Source organism: Megalops cyprinoides, chromosome 3 (assembly GCF_013368585.1).
Source record: "Megalops cyprinoides isolate fMegCyp1 chromosome 3, fMegCyp1.pri, whole genome shotgun sequence".
Taxonomy (NCBI): domain Eukaryota; kingdom Metazoa; phylum Chordata; class Actinopteri; order Elopiformes; family Megalopidae; genus Megalops; species Megalops cyprinoides.
In genome coordinates, this window is record NC_050585.1 from 25132541 (window position 1) to 25151807 (window position 19267).

The 19267-nt window shown below is 39.6% G+C and overlaps 1 protein-coding gene across 1 annotated transcript in view; it reads right to left on the minus strand.

The window, feature by feature from the left end:
* tenm1 (teneurin transmembrane protein 1) overlaps positions 1 to 19267 on the minus strand; it is a 214038-nt gene that overhangs the window by 39270 nt on the left and 155501 nt on the right. Inside the window, exons 12-18 of the mRNA XM_036523629.1 lie at positions 16124 to 16309; positions 15493 to 15519; positions 14950 to 15096; positions 6694 to 6910; positions 3944 to 4063; positions 2613 to 2874; positions 885 to 1152 (exon numbers count right to left, since the gene is read on the minus strand). Of these exons, the coding sequence (XP_036379522.1) occupies positions 885 to 1152; positions 2613 to 2874; positions 3944 to 4063; positions 6694 to 6910; positions 14950 to 15096; positions 15493 to 15519; positions 16124 to 16309 (1227 nt within the window). The remainder of the gene's footprint in view (positions 1 to 884; positions 1153 to 2612; positions 2875 to 3943; positions 4064 to 6693; positions 6911 to 14949; positions 15097 to 15492; positions 15520 to 16123; positions 16310 to 19267) is intronic.

Genomic DNA, 19267 nt, shown 5'->3' on the forward strand with positions numbered 1-19267 from the left:
GTTTGGCTCTTTTTCCACTGGTATAGACAGTGAGATAAATAAATTTGAAGCATTCGCTCTCTTTCCTAATCTCCTCCTTACACTATACACGCAGCACCACCACGCAGCAAATACAGGCACTTTGTGTAATTTCTGTGTTTGTCATCGCTATTTATGAAATATATTAGGAAGTACATGCATATGGCATATTCATGATACCTTTGAGGCTACACCTGTAACGCTACCTTTAGCGTTACAGGTGACTTATTAAGATCTATCATATCAATGCTAAAGGTCACAAATGAACCAGGATTAAATGGAACCGGAGGAGCGTGTACACAAATTAGCAGGCAATCAAGCCACTCTCACCATGAAAGAAACTGCACATGAAAGATTATGAGCACTCTCCAGTGCAATTTCTGCAGGATCTGTCACAAAGCGCTCCAGCAGAACAAACAGCTACATGACATTCACTTTAGCGGACCACATACCGAACGCGTGTCAATCAAACGTCTAAACAAAGCCCTTAACACTAATTAAAGCCCATTAAAATTGCAAATGGAGTTTCTATAATTAATAAAACAAGGAGTGGGAGCGAGGCTTGATGAATAAAAGCTTCAGATTTAAAAAGCCCGCTGATAAAGCAACGTGAAACGCAGTGGCAAAGCGGGGCCTAGGGAGACAGAAGGCGTGTCACGGGGTGGAATTGTCAGAGCAGATTATTCGACTCCTGAGGTCCAAGGCAAGTTCACAATTAGAAATCCCATCAAGCAATCCACAGCCTGGAAGTCAAAATCATGCATTAAGTATGTAAATACAATTACTTTCCTGTCAGTGCCAGGAGAGGGAAAAAAAAACAATCAGCTACCATCTGCGAGGCGGTATGTGAGCTAAGTCTGACATACCGATGGCTTCAGTGAGGCCTGTCACTTTCTGGCCGTAGATGTCCGTCTTGTTCCAGGCCAGGACGTAGACCAGACCAGGGGCGGCGGGAAACCACTTTTGGAAGAGCCGTCCCTCGACGGAAGCCGACACATGCACCTTGGCCAGGCCGGCAGGGATGGTGGAGTGGGTCAGGATGATCCGTAGCAGGGACTTGTAACCCGGGGCGCGAGTGCTGAGGTAGCTCAGCTTCACAAAGCTGCCCGGAATTGTAATCTCTTCCTGGATAGCCTAAGGGCCACCAACCAACCAATCAGTTGTTCTGTTGCCCATCGCTAGCACACACTTACCATAAAATCTGAAGCACGAGTCCCAACTGCACATTGGTCTAAGCTCACTCAGGAAAACAGCACAGGGAAATACATGGGAGTTGGCCACCCACCTACTTCTAGTGTCCCCAGAAGAGGCCAAGAAAATTGATTTTTTTACAGTAATAGTACCACTGGAAGCAAGCCTGCTCCCACCTGGCTGTATCTCTGAGCAGTATGTCTACAATACAAACCTAATCTGCCATACATTATCTTGCTGCTTTAAAGCTTTAATCATCACCTGTGAAGCTACAGTTGCTCATGATTACAGAAAGGAACACAATACCGACAAACCACAATTGTGTGTGAACCTGCCTCTCCGTTGTATATTTCATGGCCTGTAAAAACACAAAGTTGCCTCCCATCTATAAAAGTGGCAGAGAAGCACATTTACATTCATAGATATCCTCCGACTGCACACCAGAATGGCTAATGATAGAATCTGTACTTCTAGTGCTCCTGGTGTATTCCCACACAGGTTATCAGGTTGAGCTTCCAGGAATCTGATTAGTCATTGGGTGAGTGAAGCCTTTTTCTGCATACTTAATTTTGCCTAATATTGCTTTCCAAATACTCTTCATATTGAAGGCTTCTTTCATTCCTATAGCCATATGTAATATTCATTTGAATATTCATGTAATATTCATCTGAGTTTGCCCACATATTGTATTGGTCTTTCAAATCTTTTGTCACAAACAGCAAGAATTGATTCCAGCACTTTCAAAATTCCTCATTTAAGCACAGACTGACAGCACAGAGTACCTCAATGTCTTGCAAATTATTCTTGAAAGCAGAAAACAATATTCAATTACGTGAGACAAAGGAATGCACAACAGCATCATCCTCAATGTTTTTTGGCTTATTTTTATGAAATTTCAATGCCAGTCAATATCCAACCCCATTTTCTACCATTCAAAGATCACAACTTAAAACCTTGTTTCTCATTTAATCATGTTCTCTTGTACTCCAGTATAAACTGAGGTGTATAGTAAGCATACAGAGTTGTATCCCGTACAAATAACAATCCTGTAACATGAATAAAAGCACAGCCAAAACTAAGTCTGTCATAACACAGGTTGAGATATTTCATGTAACTATTTATCACTTGGATAGATGATTACAGGAGGCATTTAACAATGATTTAACACAAGTTAGCATACTACCTTAACAGAGATGGGCAATTCCAGTCTATGAGCCATAGAGACCTACATGTATTAGGAGTTTCTTTGACACTTGCAACTGATTAATGAATAGAGCACAAGATTCGTTTATGTCCTATTGACTACATGAGCTCAAATTACACAGTTAAGAGGTACATCCTTTTTCCAATCATAACAGTATCAAGGGGGCTGGTCATCTGGATGTTCAAGTGGCTGATCATACCTGCAGCTCTGGGATGGCTGGTCCTCGCTCCATGCAGGCACCAGCAAACCTGGTGAGGGGGGAGGGCAGGACGATAGGGTACGGGATGACAAAGGTCTTGATGTCACAAACAGGGGGTGGTGACTCTACCCTGTCCATCGTGACCTTGTCCAGCACCACAAACTGGTTCCATGGCAACCAGACGGTCCGCCTCTCAGTGAGGAAGGGGGCGCGCTGGAATACCAGGGTGACAGAGATGCCCCCGGATGCTACCAGGTCAAAACTGTAGGAAAGCACAACACAGGTGGTCGGCCCAGAGTGTACAATGAAGACATGGAAACAATAGGTATCAACTATAAAGCTATCAACTATACAAGCTTACATGCTCTAGCATGTACTTTGGCTGGGCAACTATTGAAATGTGGTCTTGCAGCACTTATAATATTGTTGCCTCCTTAATGACTTTTTGCTTTTGTTGTACTTTGCCTCACTAGTATGTCCCTTTGGATAAAAGTGTCTGCAAGAAAAATGTAAATGTAAATAAAAGCAAAGCACAGGCAACTCCTGTCATTTTTGGTTTTGCATATCTGCGCTCCTCACCGATCCTTTTTCCCACTCTCTGGACTGCAGAGAGCTGCAGGAACATCTAGCTTCACTTTTTTTTTTTTTAAATCTTCACATCATATTTTCAGATTCCTTTTACATGTTTCATGTGTTTCTTGAAAGCAGGTAAAGGAACCTGTAGTCTGGATTCCTGAGACTTCTTTTTTTTTTGTTCTAGCCTACCAAGCTGTCATGTACTGAAGCCCAGGGCACAACATTTTTTCCAATGCAGTTAATACAGAGGTTGCATGCATATTAAATGCATTTTCCAGGCAGGAACAACCCCCCACACACATACACTTTTCTGCATAAGTCTATTGTTTATTACCGGTACAGTGCAATTTATGCAGATTTGCTCATTGCTCAGATATGCTCATTTGTGGGGATCCAACATATCATGTCCTCCATAAATGGTGAAGCTGTGCATATAAATAGACATTTACCACCTTGAATCTGTACTGGTGACATCTCTCTTGCCATTAAACTCTAAAATATGCCTACTGACTAGAAAACGTACAAGTGTGTACGTGTGTGTGTGTGTGTGTGTGTGTGTGTTCTGTGTGTGTGGGGTGTGAAATTTCCAGTTGAAAAACAAAAAACAAATCCCAAAGTAAATCTCAGAGGAAATGATTGTCCTATGGGGGTTTATTTGGGCAGCACTCGGTTTATGTTCTTGTGCAAGTAATTTCTCAGCCAGCAGGGGTGGGAGATTGGGGTGGGTGTGAGAGCAGAGAATTTTGTCCACTTACCTGCCATCTTGGCGGCTGATGGTGAAGCCGTACTCGGGGTGCTGCAGGAAACTGATGTTAACACCCACCAGCGGGGTCCGGTCCACCGCCATGACCTGGCCCCGGATCACGGCCACTCGGCTGTGACACAGCGGGGGGAGACAGTGCGGGAGACAGTGAGGGGTCTGTTTGGCTCAGAGTGGCTGCAGAACCGGCCAGACGGATCTGCTGAGGTTACGCTGCATGATCCACACAATAGTAACCTGTCTAGTGATCCAGAAGGGAGAATGGTGCCATACTCTAGTATCTGATTGGAGCACAAACTATCTGTGCAATATACATCTGGAAGGCACGCATACTAGATTGTAAGAAGAAAATGTAAGCATTCTGAGTTGTGTCTACTCAGCAAAATAAATTATAATGGACACAGTTTTTATATTTGGTATATTTACAGTACAATATTGTCCCCTCACTGTTACTGTAACAACATTTATTTAATTACTTTCTTTAGATATTACAAGTGAAAGCCACTCTTTTTTCAGAAGTTACTTTAAGTGACTACTGTTGGATTAAAACAACTAAATGGAAACCTAAATCTATGTCTCCAGCAAGGTTGAAACACAGCATCTTCTGTGAGACAAAAGTGTTTTTCTGTTAGGAAATTTTGTTTTGGTCTGTCAGCTCATTCAATTAATTTTACAATACATTTTATTGTCTTGCATTAATCGGCTGATTAATCAGTTCACCTTCAAAGCAAGTTTTTCATACTGGACCTGCTTTGTACAATGCTTCTTGTCCATAATGAATATCAATGTTTATGTTTTACCTTGCTATACTAAAAAGATATAAAATCAACAGCACTGCAGTGCTTCTAGTTTACTCTCTGGGGAGGACTTGAGGCAGTTACAACTCATATGTTAATGCTGCACATCAAAAAAAAACCTTTTCAATGAGAACATTAATTGCTTTAGTTGTTTGGTCCATCTAAATAATCAATGGATTGCTACAGCCATAATTCTTTGATGTGCAGTACTCAGCTTTAGTTGTGAGCTGAATAGGTGATTAATGTTATGAGGAACGGTGAATGAAAAGCTGTAAAGAGCTACAGTACAAGAAAGCATAACCTTGCACATTAGCAGACATAGGCTAGTTGGTCCTCTTCAATGTTCTGTGGCATTACAGTGGCTTTGCCCAACACTAAACCACTGGTCTCCTGTCTCTCCGGCTCTGCAGGAAAAAACTGCTCTCTGATGAAAATCCAGCCCCTAACATTCAGTGATTGCCAGCAAAATTAAACTAGTCCACCTTTAAACACCACCTCTTTGCCTCAAACAGAGACACTGAAGACTAGTAACTGGTGAAACAGGTACAACAGAACTCAATTTTGTTGTCAGATTAAAATAGAACTTTAAAGTATAAGTATACAGCAGTTAAAGTCTCTGTGAAAACAGCTCCTCTATAAACCAGTGAACATCAGAAACAGCAAATTTCTTGTTATGAAAAGCCAAGCAGGGAAGAGGTTTATGAGTCTGTCCTTAATGTTTCACACTCCACACCTCCGTGTTCGCATACCCCACACCTCCCCGTTCTCAAAAATGGCAGTGACTAAAGTAACTACAATTCCAAAATTGTCTATCAAAAACAACTGTGAGAGGCCTTCTTGAGCAACAGATGAAAATTAAATTAACTTATCTAGGTACTAAAATGCAGAAGATCAGGAGGGTAGAACTGGGATAAAAATTGCAGTGGAGCGCATGTTAGCACAGCTGACATGGCAAACTGTTTTGCATCAGGCAGAAAAGGTGAAGTCGTTGGCGCAGAACGCCAGTGACATTAGCATCAACAGCAAACGAAGCTGTTATTTCAGGTCTACCTCATTTTAATTAACGATCACTTAAAACGATTAAAAAATGATGAAATGAAAGTTTCCTTGCAGGCTGATGCTTTTATTTATTGATACATTTTTGACCTGGCCCTAAGCAACGAGATAACTGAAAACCAGCTAGATGAACTGAAGGAAATCTTGAAACATATAATGTATATTATATAAAATATAAAATATTTTAACATCTTGAAATGTATGCGATTTATGTTAGGAAACCTTGAAATGTATGTGATACCACGGATTTATATAAGGTAAAACTGACTCCCACATTCACTGGTATATGTAAAGCACTAAAAACATGACATCCTTGTTCAAGAGATCATACATAATTTCAAGCGAAATGTAGGTGTCAACTCCAAACTTAAGGAAAGACCTGCATGCAAATCAAGCTTGAATACAAGTATCTCTTTATATCACCTTACAGTTATTTCAACAATTATTTCAAATGTACAAGCACTGCATTCTCTAGCTGGTACATGGTCACTGCACAGACTGCATTGTTTCTCCAGAGAGCTCAATGACAGCTGATTTTCATGACCACTATGTAACACTAGCTATATACTGACCTTATTTGTTTATTCTAATGGTGAGTTCCCATAAGGAAACCATATTAGAGTGTTTCTGACGCAAGCAGCTCATCAAATCTATAGTCTTTCAAAATCCAGACTTTCTTCATGTAACACTGTTCATTTCACACAACTTTCATGCATGGTGAGAATATCACTTGGTGGATAGATATATAGACAGACAGGCTGATAAATTGAGAGACTGAAAGACCGTCAGGGACACACATAGACAGACAGACACATATACAGCCTGCCAGACAGACATGACAGGTAGACAAAGGCAGACAAGACAGACTGAGAGTTCTGATAGAGCCACACACCTGCTGTCAAATGGAATATCCCCAGGAAAGATGTGGGTGCTGGCCTTGCCCACCAGGAAGCGAACGCGGTCAAAGAAGAGGCGCGGAGGTAGCGGGGAGAAGGGCGTCTGGTTCTGTTGGACAAGGTCCAGCGGGTCAGGCGAGCCCTGGCACAGGGGTCCGCTGCTGCAGCTGGTCTGCTGGCAGCAGTCTGGATCCACGCAGTCTGTGAGCCCGTCTGAAACACACATTGGCGTTCATTTAGCTAAGCAAAAGCACGTTGGATCTCAGAGGGAATACCAAACTGAGCAACTCCCTTCAAAGCAGCGGAGACTCACTGACGATCCATGGGTTTCTAGTCTTTTTTTCAACTGAGGTCTTAATTTTTTAATTATTTAACAGGAGTCACCGACTGGATGGAATCTTGAAACACATTTGGTTGCCAGGTGTCAATCCTCTGCTGACTAAGCAGCATCTCTAAAGCACCGCAGAGACCCAGGGCTAGCAACAGACACTACTGGTATAAAGTACTCAAGAAGGATTGTGTTTCATCTCAGTCTCCATGGCATTTTGGTTGATTTTGGTTGTCTCCCAATAGTGAAGCAGGTTGCACATATAGTTTCAGTCCTTCTTTCTGACTTATCAATTCTGTTTTCCAGCTATGTATATAATCACAATATGCCATGACTAAAACCTTCATGCCTTAATAAAATATCATTGCACACATATGCAAAATATCTGGGCAATGATTGCTAAAAAAAATACACTGAACTAGATATGAGCATTGAGTTAAATGCTGACAAAACAAAGAAAAAAAAACATGCAACTTTTTAACTAGCTAGCTAGGTAATAATAAAGGCAGGAACATAAATTATTATGTAAGTAACTAGCTAGATAGCCATTTACAACAGTTGTATAACACAGTTGTAAAACACTAACATTCAATGCCTCCTTTGTTCCAATAAATCTGCTCATCAACTTTGCTTGTTAGCTAGGTAATGATAATTGAGCATATCTGTAAGTGCTTACTCTAGTTGTTACGTGGATACAGCTAGACATCTAAATAGCTAGTTAGCTACAACTATATGAACAGAGTGAAAAACTTCCTCGCAACTATGCTAACTGAAAACTCACAAAGCAGCAGGAAATTATTAGATGTTGTAGAGGCAATGGCAATTTTCGCTGACACCATCAATGCTCCATTCTTGCACAATTAATGGAAATGTAAAAATAAATAAAAAATAAATCAATAAATAAAGTATCAGATAGCTAGCATTACAGTGTTGCTGTAATATTTCTGTAGATCACCCTATCTAGCTAGCTCCACTGTGTAGATGTTTTGGGACTATGCTTTGACTAAAGAATGAATCAAATACATTTACTTACTGAAGTAAGTTTTTTTCAAAATGAAAATTTGTCCTTAAAATTATTTTGAATACAAACAGACCATTTTATAAAAGCAATAAGGCATGTGAGGCTGTGTTATAACATGAATACATTCACAGCTAAAGCTTGCTGTTTGGTGCATGCAGCGGAGTGCCTGAAATTCTTTAGTTGTGACTATGTTCACATTGTGATTTTGCTTTAAGTATGATGGGTAATGCTTCCTATGGAAAAGTCTGATGAGCAGTATGGTGGTGTCTACACAGCAGCAACAGAATTTCCTCACACTATTAAAGTTGTTTAGATGCCTGCTTCAAATGATAACCTTCTGCTCCTAATCCAGCATCCAATTATTTTTTTTCTGTTCACAACAAAGTGCTCCTCAATCAACAGAGGCACCAAGTTTACAGCTATAATGATAACTCTGCCCATTGGGGCTTGGTGTATTTGTTAAGATTAAAACAAATGAAAATGAGGGTAGAGACAGCTGCTGGATGGCTACATTTCAGGTCACTGCAAGCAAGGGGTAAAAAGCTATTATAATTTACTTCGGCTTCATTTGTTTACTTCAAACTTCACCACTGGATCTATAGTATATGAAGCACCATTTGTATAACTAGATGCTGAGCCCACAGTAAGCTAATGGGGCCAATGAAGACTGATCTGATTCTTTCCCAAATTACACCAGGCACAGTGCAATCCATTCAATATGATCACTACCAGCAGCAGTATCCATACTAACAATTCAAACACAGCTGACTGCAGGTGTAGTCAGGACCTCAAAACAACATGGGGCAGATGGAATACACATCAATACATAAAGAAGCAATGGCCCATAATTCTATGCACTTTTCAAAAGAAAAATAAATAATGCAGTACCTGCAGTAGATGCCTATTACCCTCTGCTCAAGAGACTGTGGCTGCTGATGAGCAACAGTAACTCTGACCCCATGTCCCCCTCTGCCTCAGCACAGGTTTGTTTCAGGTACTGCTGCCTGGTATCATGTCTATTACCGCATCCATTCTCAGAGCTTGAGTACCGGAAGAACTGGTGCTTAACTTAACTATCATACGCGGCATATTTAATTAAAAACTAAAATGGCTTTTTACGCTTTGTTTGCTTAACTTCTGAATTAACTATGATAACCTAATTCAAAAGCTAAATAAACAAACAAACAAAAAGCGTAAAAAATCCATACACGTTTTCAATTAAATATGCCGTACCACAGTCATAATGTTTCAAACAACAAGTCCCTCTCAAGGAAAGCACAGCTCATAAATAACAACAGATCCCTGACTGGGACAAACTGAACCACATTTAATGTGGTGGTAGGGAAGGGGTAATGACCAATGATCCAATAACTGCTGATGTTTGCTCATGAAACCACCATTACCTCTAAAATTTAATGAGAGGAACACAAGTGTATATGAATACAGTATGTGGGAAATATCAATGTATCTCACTGTAAAAGTGCAGAAAAAGCTACTATTACCAGTAAAAAAAAACTGCTATTTTGGGGATTAGAAATAGGGAAAGAATTGACATGTTTTGCTTCCAGTTGCTCAAGGTTATGAGTATCAGTCAATGAGCATACTATGCAGCCAAATTGGCCCGTAGCAAGCCCCCTCCCAATACTGTACTGCCAAATGACACAAGGGACTTTGCCTGGCATTGAGTCAGTACAATTCACAGCGAGATAAGCTTTTGGAATAATCTGGAACTGCAAGGGTCATGCACAGTACCATACCCATGGAGAGACTGCTCTACCCAACCTAAAAACTTGTGTCCAACTGTCAGTTTCAGTTGATTTTGTACATACATACACATCTTTGACTTGCTCTGTTTTGTGCTGTATTTCATGCTATTTCTTTTTTATACTGTACCTCACTGTATTTTAAGCGCTTATCGAAACTTTCAGAAAATTGCTCAAATACTCATTATTACTATTAGTAGTCACTCATGAAAGCACACTATATTTTATATGATTTTCACACGCTGATGGCACAACACAACAGAAACGCAGTGCCAAATATCTCACAATGGTAGGTTAACGGCAATGTTCAATTCAAATATTCAATACTAAGCTTAACACAATATTCAGTATTCAAGGAGAGAGAGTCACGAGATTGTCCTGCTCTTTATGTCTTGGACAGATGTGCACATCATGACTAGCGGAAGATTTATCTCCATTTTCATTGATGCACAACATTGATACAAAATTAAAAGAGCAGGGAAGTGGAAAAAAGTACTTCTTGCCCCACAGAGAAGTATTGTGCTACACTATGGTGGCAGTTTGTCCAGGCAGAAAATACAGTGCCATGGATGCAAGAAAACCTCGGCGAGTCCTGTTTACTGTTCCTTTCATTACCAGGGTTAACTGTCGCCAAGCAAAATGGCCTCATTTTGTTTTATTTCATCCACATACACTCACACCTTGGTCACAGCCATCACACAATACTCAGGGATTCCATGTTTGAAAGGACTTGGGCCAATAGTTCTGATATTCATGAAATTACTTAACAAGGAAGCATTACTTAACATTTGAAACATTAAACACATGGTAAGTAGATATCTACCAGCTAACATGAGCATTTTAAAGTGCATCACTCTCATCACAATGTCAGAATGTCATATAATGTTACAGCTTATTATAACGTACTACCAGCTCGCTGTTTTCAGTCTAGTATATAAATCATGATTAGACATTTGAAAAAAAAAATGTTAGCATACTCAATGTTGGTGTGTGTGATAACTTCAAAAAGTAGAATTGGAATGTTACTCTTAACATAAAAAGTTAAGTAATATGGCTTGAATCAAAGCTCTGCACAAGTAAGACATGTTAAAACAATGTGCATATGAATAGGATGTCCAAACACCAATCTTTATAATGATGAGCAGCCTACTAATTGCTGTATGAAGTCATCGACTTACAGCTGGCGGGAAACTTCATTATCTTATCTCTTAATCACTTTATTTGTGTGAGGTCATTAATTGCCATTTAGTTTCCCTAACTACAGCTCTAACGAGGTTCCATTCAGAATATAAATGGCATTTATAATTAAATGTTGATCAGATGAAGATGGGAGGATGCCATGGATTTAGATGTAGAGTTTTCTTGTGAGTAATTGACAACAGCTGATTATCGCCTCACCATCTTGTGTAAAGCATCTGGCCAGTTTAGACCTGGCATTTTTTCTGCTCACATGAAAGGAAGGCAAATGAAAACACCTCATCCAAGAAGCTTATTAAGCGTTCAGAACAATCCGCAACTACAGTGTGTCTTTGAAGTAAGCCGCACATTGTGCATGAAGCCAATTAGAGCGTACACAGACAATATTTAGCATGAAGGCCTTTCTAACATAACCAGAAATGAACGATCATGTTAAGAGTTAGTAACAGTAAAATATTCAGTTTTCCCAAGGGAAAGAGTTAAAATAATGTAATACTAAACCAATAAAAATAGCGAGCTGCATAAATACATAATAAGAACTGCAGCGTTGGCCACAGTGCTTTCAGACAAAATTACTTTTTTTTCTGATAAAGACTGTGAGAGACATTAATGACAATATTAACATTAAAGGCAATTCTGCTTTGTGCTTATCATTGAATTCTAAATTTAATCAACTATTTTTCCAACAACTCTAACTTAAATAACATGATGAACTAACTTGTGATGAAAGTCACCCAAAGTTAAGGACGAGATGCAGTTAGCCATTATGTGGACTGCTCAGAGTGATTATCACCTTTCCGCCAGTGAATTATCCAGGGATAAAATTTCTGTACGAGTGAAGTATGTCCTCACTTTCATGACAGAAAAACACAAGTAAGCAAGGTTGGAGGCCCTGTCGCACTCTATACCTAACTCTTGTTTCACAGCCAGCCATCAAGTTGATCCGTCATCTTTTCTAATCTATTCTGCTACTGACATTCACTGACAAGGCATCTAAAAGGTGACCCGAGTCTGAGCTTAAAGGTTACATTTGCAATAGGGTGATGTATCAGAGAACACACAAGTCAGAGTTTGATTAAAAAAACTGGAGCCAGAACTCAGAGCTGAACTTCCTTAAATAGCCATGTTTCAACAAATACATTGTGCTGTTATTGCAGATTGATGTTTTTAATCTTAACTAAATGCCACTCTTTACACATCACTGCATTTTTTACTTTACCATTGTGTGCTAGTAATTGGTCTGTATTGTGATCAAAAGAATAAAGAGTTAAAGTCATTTAACTTAGTTTTGTGCATTCGCATTTTCATAGATTTCAAATCACTCTGAATTAAACTGTCTAGCGAGTGACAATGGTGATAATAATCATCATCATCAATCCATGGCTCTTTTTTTCTTCTCACAGCAGTAAAACAGAAAATTATGTTAAAAGCTTCACTTTGATCAAACTTCAATCCTTACCAAATTTTGTTTAGATCATTTTTAAGCCTACCCAAACAGCACATTTATTTTTACTTTGACAGCTTTGTCACAGTAGGCACAATAAAGTTACTGCACATTTGAACCACTCACGTAGACTAAGGACTGAGTTTCACAGCTCACATCACAGGATAATACTGACCCAGGCCTGAGCTGCCCAGTGAAACCCTTCATCCCTGACACTCGCTCCAGTGACCATGGAGGCTTGACACGCTCCCTCTCGCATGTGCATGGATGGACACAGTGTGGCTGCTGAAGCCATCCATTGTGAGCTTAGCTGTACAGTCCCGTTCCCATGAAAGCCAAGCTCTGGCTTGGAAAGAGATCTGTGGCTTTTACGATACTCAATCCCTGTTTGCTTTCTCTTGTAAAGATTACCAATGTATGGAGCACAGTGGATTTTTTGTCAGCAGAAAAGTCTCAGCCAATGAGATATTTTTCATGCCAAGAGCTAAGAGCCAGCCGCTCTAAAGAAAAACATCCCAATGAGCCAACTCACAAGGTTAAGAAGGAATATTACAGAAAGATATGAAAAAAATATATAAAACTGATGTACTATATAGTAGAGAAAGTTTCCTTTCTAGCCATCAAAATACAGGGATAAGATCCTCTCTTGCATATTACAAAGCTTGACACAAATAATAGTATTAAATAGTTTATATTACAATGCAATCCATTTCAGATAACATTTTTAAAGAGCAACCTTTTTTGATGTAAAGCATGTCTGCAAAAGGAAAGTAAAACAAGCAACCGTTACTGGTTATGTAAAATGTAAGGAGATCTTCTGGATTTTCCATCATAAAAAATTGTATCGACAAGCTTTGAATGTAGATATTTAATTATATTTTTGGTAAAATTGTCATTTTAGATGCTTAACTGAACAATTTATGTTCTCTAACTGACTGGTAACATTGCTTCTAATGATCTCATACAAATCACACATCAAGATCTACAGTATTGGATCATGTAGATGCCTCAACAATAACAATATGCTCTTTTAATCCACATCCATTGCTGAACTATGTTTATACTTGCCAGCCAATGAGATTTTACAATAGCAGCTGGCTTCATAACTTGTTGTAGTCTGCACAACAGCGTTTGTGTGTTTGCCAATTGTTGAACCTAGGGTTGATTTTACAACCAATGTGTTCACTTTTATAAAGCATTTGTGTTTTCTATGCTGAATGCTGTTAAATTTATTTATTATTCATTTTCAAATTCCAAGAAATGATAGTTTAGAGATGTTAATGCTAACCTGTTCACAGCAAAATAACAAATTACTACTATTTTAAATATGGGCTGAAATGCTAACAACTGATGTATGTGAAAACCAAAAATCACACGTAAAATATAAATATGTGGAATGCTTTTTGTAGATTGGTGTAAGCTGTTATTTTAGATGCTCCACAATGTTTTGCCTTGCAATTCAGACATATCAACAACCTAAAGAAAAGCTATCAGAAAAGTATACACCAGTCCAGATGTCACAATAAGCAAATCAGAAGTTGACTATTGTTCTTCATGGAGACACGGCATGTAACTTTTGTCAGTTCTCATTTCATACCATGCTTTGATTTTCTTTACTTTGCTTCACCATTTGTCATGCTTTATCTCAGCCGAGCAGACAAACATCAAAGTCTTTAACCTGCATCATCCATTTTGAAGCAGAGCAATATTGTTACATAAATATTTCCAAAGCTTTTTCTGTATTTGGGGGATGGTATCATGCAGAAATCAGCAATACTTGCTTTTTGTGACTGAAAAGTTCCCTCAAGACTTGGGGACTATATTTGAGACTACTAATACTACTATTTGAGATAGTGTATTCCTTTCTAATATTGCATCACTGAAGCCAAAAGGCTCCAAGCTTTTCCCTGAAAATCAGCTGTGTACCTTAAAGTGGTCAGTTAACATGTGCCACCATGTAAACTGACCTTACTGTCAGGGTTTCAGCGTCCGCTTCTCACAATGACCAACGTGCGTCCTCATAACAGCCTGTCGGGGTTTTCTGGCTGCCACTTCCCCAGACTCCCACCAGATGCCCTGTCTTCCTGTTTGTGCAGTGTCTAATTTGTTGATCTGTTTCATTTGTGTTTAGTTAGCTTGGTCATGTGTTTTGTGTGCTATATAAGCCCTGCTTGTTCACTGGTTCAATGCTCAGTCTTGAGCTACCAAGCCCTGTGTATGTGCACTAAGCCTATTTTTTTTTTTTGAGCCTTTAGTAAAAGTTACTTTGTTTTTCTATAACCCATCTGTGTTGCTGCGTGGTCTCTGCATTTGGATTCTTCCTGCTCAGTGTAACACTTACAAAGTTGATTTATTGATGCTTCGTACACTACTTCGTACAGTACTCTTTCCAGACTCAGTGTTTGAGCTGTATTCAACCACACAATGCTAACTTTCAGCGCCATGAATCCCTTTTATGTCTAAGGCAGATGTCATGAGTGGGTGCCCCAGGGACTTTACCTCCGTCGTTGTCGGTGTTGTCGTCACACTCGGTCTCCATGACGACATTGCAGCCCATGCCACTCCAGCCCACCTGGCACACACAGCGCCACCCATTCTGCTCCAGGGTGCACCTCCCATTCCCATTGCACAGGCCTGGGCAGCCATCTGAGGGGGTGCAGCAGATATCCAAAATTATACATATATATACATCATACTAACACTCCATAAATCAAGATTTTTGGCAGTAACAGACCTGGTGTGTGGTAACTGACTGATCATGATTTCACACTGCTGGTCTTGGAGGGCTGCAGTGTGCTGATGAGTTTTTTTTAGCTCTCAGAAATAAAGAGAGAATTTAAATGTACTTGATCAAGATGCTTACTCACAGAGGAGGTTGAAGGTTTTTGGTGGACCTCAAGGACCAGAGTTAATGAGATCAATTTGTAATAGACTTAAAAAACTAACAAACCAAAAAAACACAGACTATCATTCATGCAACTGAGATGAATGCTGCTCTCCTACATTGTGGATGGAACATGGGTTGGTAGACATACAGCTTACCTTTAACAACAAGATCCAAGTAGTGAGCTACCAAAGGAAGAGGGAAATAGAGATCTCTATTAAATTACTAAGCCATAACGATACTGGCCTACACACTTGACAAAATAATTGCGGCTTATTATTGTGCCAAGGGCTAGGCTTTCTGATTTGTTTCACATGTCCATAGAGGCAAAAAGCCTGTCTTTAATCCCTAGTTTAAACGAAAAGTGGAACACAGTGATTTCACAGTGTCGTTTTCAGCACATCCCCGAGATTTAACAGTTATTACTTATTTTCAAATTCGCTCGCAGTCACCAGGTACTCCTCATTTCAGTGGGCCCCAGATAACACTGAGCAGTGTTCTGTTCAGAGGAGTGTTGCCATTGCGTGATTAGCCGGAAGCTTAGCAGCGAAATACCCAGCTGAGGGAGTGGGAAAAAATGCCTGCGCATTGAGGAGGCTGATGTGGTCATGGGACATTTGCCCAGAGGCAGCAGCTCAGAGCTTCGCTGTCTCACAGCTTCTGGGGTTCCGCAGTGATGGAGTAAATAACCAGAGTTAACAGCCAATACGGGAAGAGGCCGAGGGCAGACACCCTCCCCAGTTACACCCCTGGTTCTCAACGTGACACCAGGGTGGGAGCCAGACTCACCAATGGTGCAGTGCTCTCCCTCCCAGCCCGGGTGACACTCGCATGTCCCATCTTTGCACTGGCCGTGCTCCTCACAGCGGGGGTGGCAGGCTCGGTGGTCGCATGCTGGCCCGTCCCAGCCGTCCTCACACTGGCACCGTCCCTCCGAGCATATGCCATGGCTGCCACAGGGCACAGGGCACACCTCTGCAGGGGGGCAGAGAGGGGCAGGTGTCAACAGGCACTGTTTTACAGGCCACGTGGGGATATCGATCAGAGTCCCATTCACAATAAACACCTAGTGATAAGGGCTGAATTTGCTGACAACCACGTCTATAACAAGACAAAGCAATAATACTCAAGTAAACAATGACTTATCTGAAACTGATGAATCCAAGAATTCAGTAACGCAAACCCACTTACTACACTCATTTTTTGGTGTGAGAAATTCTTATCTAATCTTAATGAATACAAGGACTCAGCAAAACAAACCATTTACAAAATAAACAAGGTCATTGTTTCCAATTTTTATTTCTTGATGAAATAATATGACTGCCGTTTAATGATTGTTCATAATATGTAAAATAAGTTCCATCTCTTTTTCTTAACTCAAAAGAATACATACACATAATTCCACTAACGCTTTAGATTCTGTCAAATGATGAAAAATGTTCCTTTTTCATATAACTTCAAAAGGCCAAGCTTTACAAAAAAAAAAAAAAAAAAACATAAAAGGAACATGATCAGAAATCTTCCCTTTCTCTTCCAATGCAACCCACACATTAGAAACCACTTAAAAAGTTAACAAACTAAATATTTTGTGAGAAATATTTAACTTCACTTGAGTGCTGCGGGTGTTGGCATCCCTTTCAAAATGGTTTATGATATTCTGACTTCCAATGCTATGCTATGAATGATCTCCATTAAAAAAGAAAATTCATCCTATCCACCAGCGGTCAATCAGCAGGGAGAGGAATATGCTGCAGGCACACAAAGGCCACTTATCCGCACAGAGTAAAAGTTGCTTCAATTTAAATATACATTACTTTTAATAAGAGTATTAAAATTGAATAACCTCCATTCCTGAATGTGTCAAAAAGGAGGGTTTCATCACACATACACAAGTGCGCGAGCACACACACACACATTTACTGTATTCATTTGGCATTAACTGTTATCCACAGTGAGACACATAATGCAAAGTAACTATTTTCATATGAACAACACACAGAACATGACTGACCACTAAGCATTTGTCAGTCTGTCACATTGTGATATAATAACCATTGCAATTCTCCGGGATGGCCCAAGCAATTGTTGGTGCCCTAAGGCAAGATATTGCAGGCTGGAGGTAGGTGCCTTAACAAAAAAAAAAAAAAAAGTTAAAACAATGACATGCATTTCCTGTGTGGATTCTGCCCCAGGCCACCATCTATACAGCTAATACCTAGGGGTACCCCTATCCATACTTAATACATAATAAGTGCTATGATAATAATAGAAAAACAGATACATAAATACATTAAAACATTAAAATGTATTAACTTCTTTTGGAACATTAGTACCATGCTGGAACACAAGGAACAGGGATGAAAAATTAGTTGTTCTCTTCAGAATGATCCAAGCAAAAAAAAAAAAAAAAATACTTATAATTCAATTTCTGTTCTCTGTAGACAGCCAGTGCAGAGTCCCCCTTCAGGAGAAAACATCAATGATTCCATTTGAATCTCAGGCATTCATTCTTTTAAACTTAATTCCACTATTTGTTTTCATTTGCCTGACATTTCTTTCAATACATTATGAGCATAATGTTTTGTTCTCACAAGAAAAAGAACGGTCAAATTAATGATCTCTCAGTACGTTCAATTTCTCAGTCATTAGGACACAGGAGGCTCACTGTTTTGTGCTTGAATTTGCATGATACTATTTCAGCTTGTAAATCCAAAGCTTAGCAACCAAAACACAGCCCATCCCTTTGGGTTTACAAAAAGAAACTCTATAGGGGATGAAAACAGAACAAGGATGACATTATGCTACTTTTGTTGACACCTCAGTTTGCAAAGAATTAAGTGGTCCCTGGATGTAGTATTATGCTGTTGTATGACATCCCTGAGGGCACCCTGATCTTGAATTAAACAAGTGCATTTTTTTCCCCTCTATAACATGCAGTTTCCGATCATGTGGACATAAGTGGTGGCCACCGTAATGAAGTGCTTCTGTATGTAGCTTGCATAATGTATTGATTCATGGCAATCACATCACACTTGCCGTGTGCTTAAATATAGATTTTACATGATATAACGTATTTCAGGGCATTGACATTTTTGTTTAATAGTGCTTAGGATTAGTACTTTTTCTTTCCTGAAGCTAAATTAGAGTACAGCATCTGCAATTAATGAATTGGACGAACTGAGATACTGAGCCTCTTGGTAGTTTGAATGATAAGAGGTGCTTTTTCACTCCGCCTGACTGCTGTGCTTTCGAACACTGGCAATGCCAGCAGGATCTATAAATCTCATGGGAATGGCAGCTAATCTTTAAACCTTGCTCTGGGCTACAGATGATTCTGATTGGTAGAAAAAGAAGAAAAAACACTTGTTCTCCTTTGTCATCAGGACTGAGGCGCTTGTTCCATGACTGTTTTTAAAAATAACGAATGGAAAGGATTAAGGCTCTGGCCGCTGGCATGCAATGGCGCCACAATACGCACACAGAAAAGATGGCACCTACACAGCAAACATTCAAACACACATTGACTGTCACCCATAATACTGCCCACTACATGCCATGACACCGCACAAATACATGTTTAAACAAAAACGGGCTTTTCGGGCTGTGTTCAGCACGACTGACACCAAAGAAGACTTGTTAGGTACTATTTCTACATTTATCCTTGATTTCAGTGTCTGGGGACAGCAGGATATTTCTCATCTTTCAGGCTAGATGCCTTAATATAAACATATTTTCATGAATAAATTCTGCAGCCTATGAAAATCTATACATATTAGTGAAATACATTTGAGTGAAAAGCACTCTATATTCCCAATCAAATCATAACGTGCAATGTATTTAATATAGCAGCACTGCAGTAAAATTATGTCTCATATCAGAAAGCACAATAAAATTATTTGAAAACAATAAAATAACTGGATAAGAAGATACAAA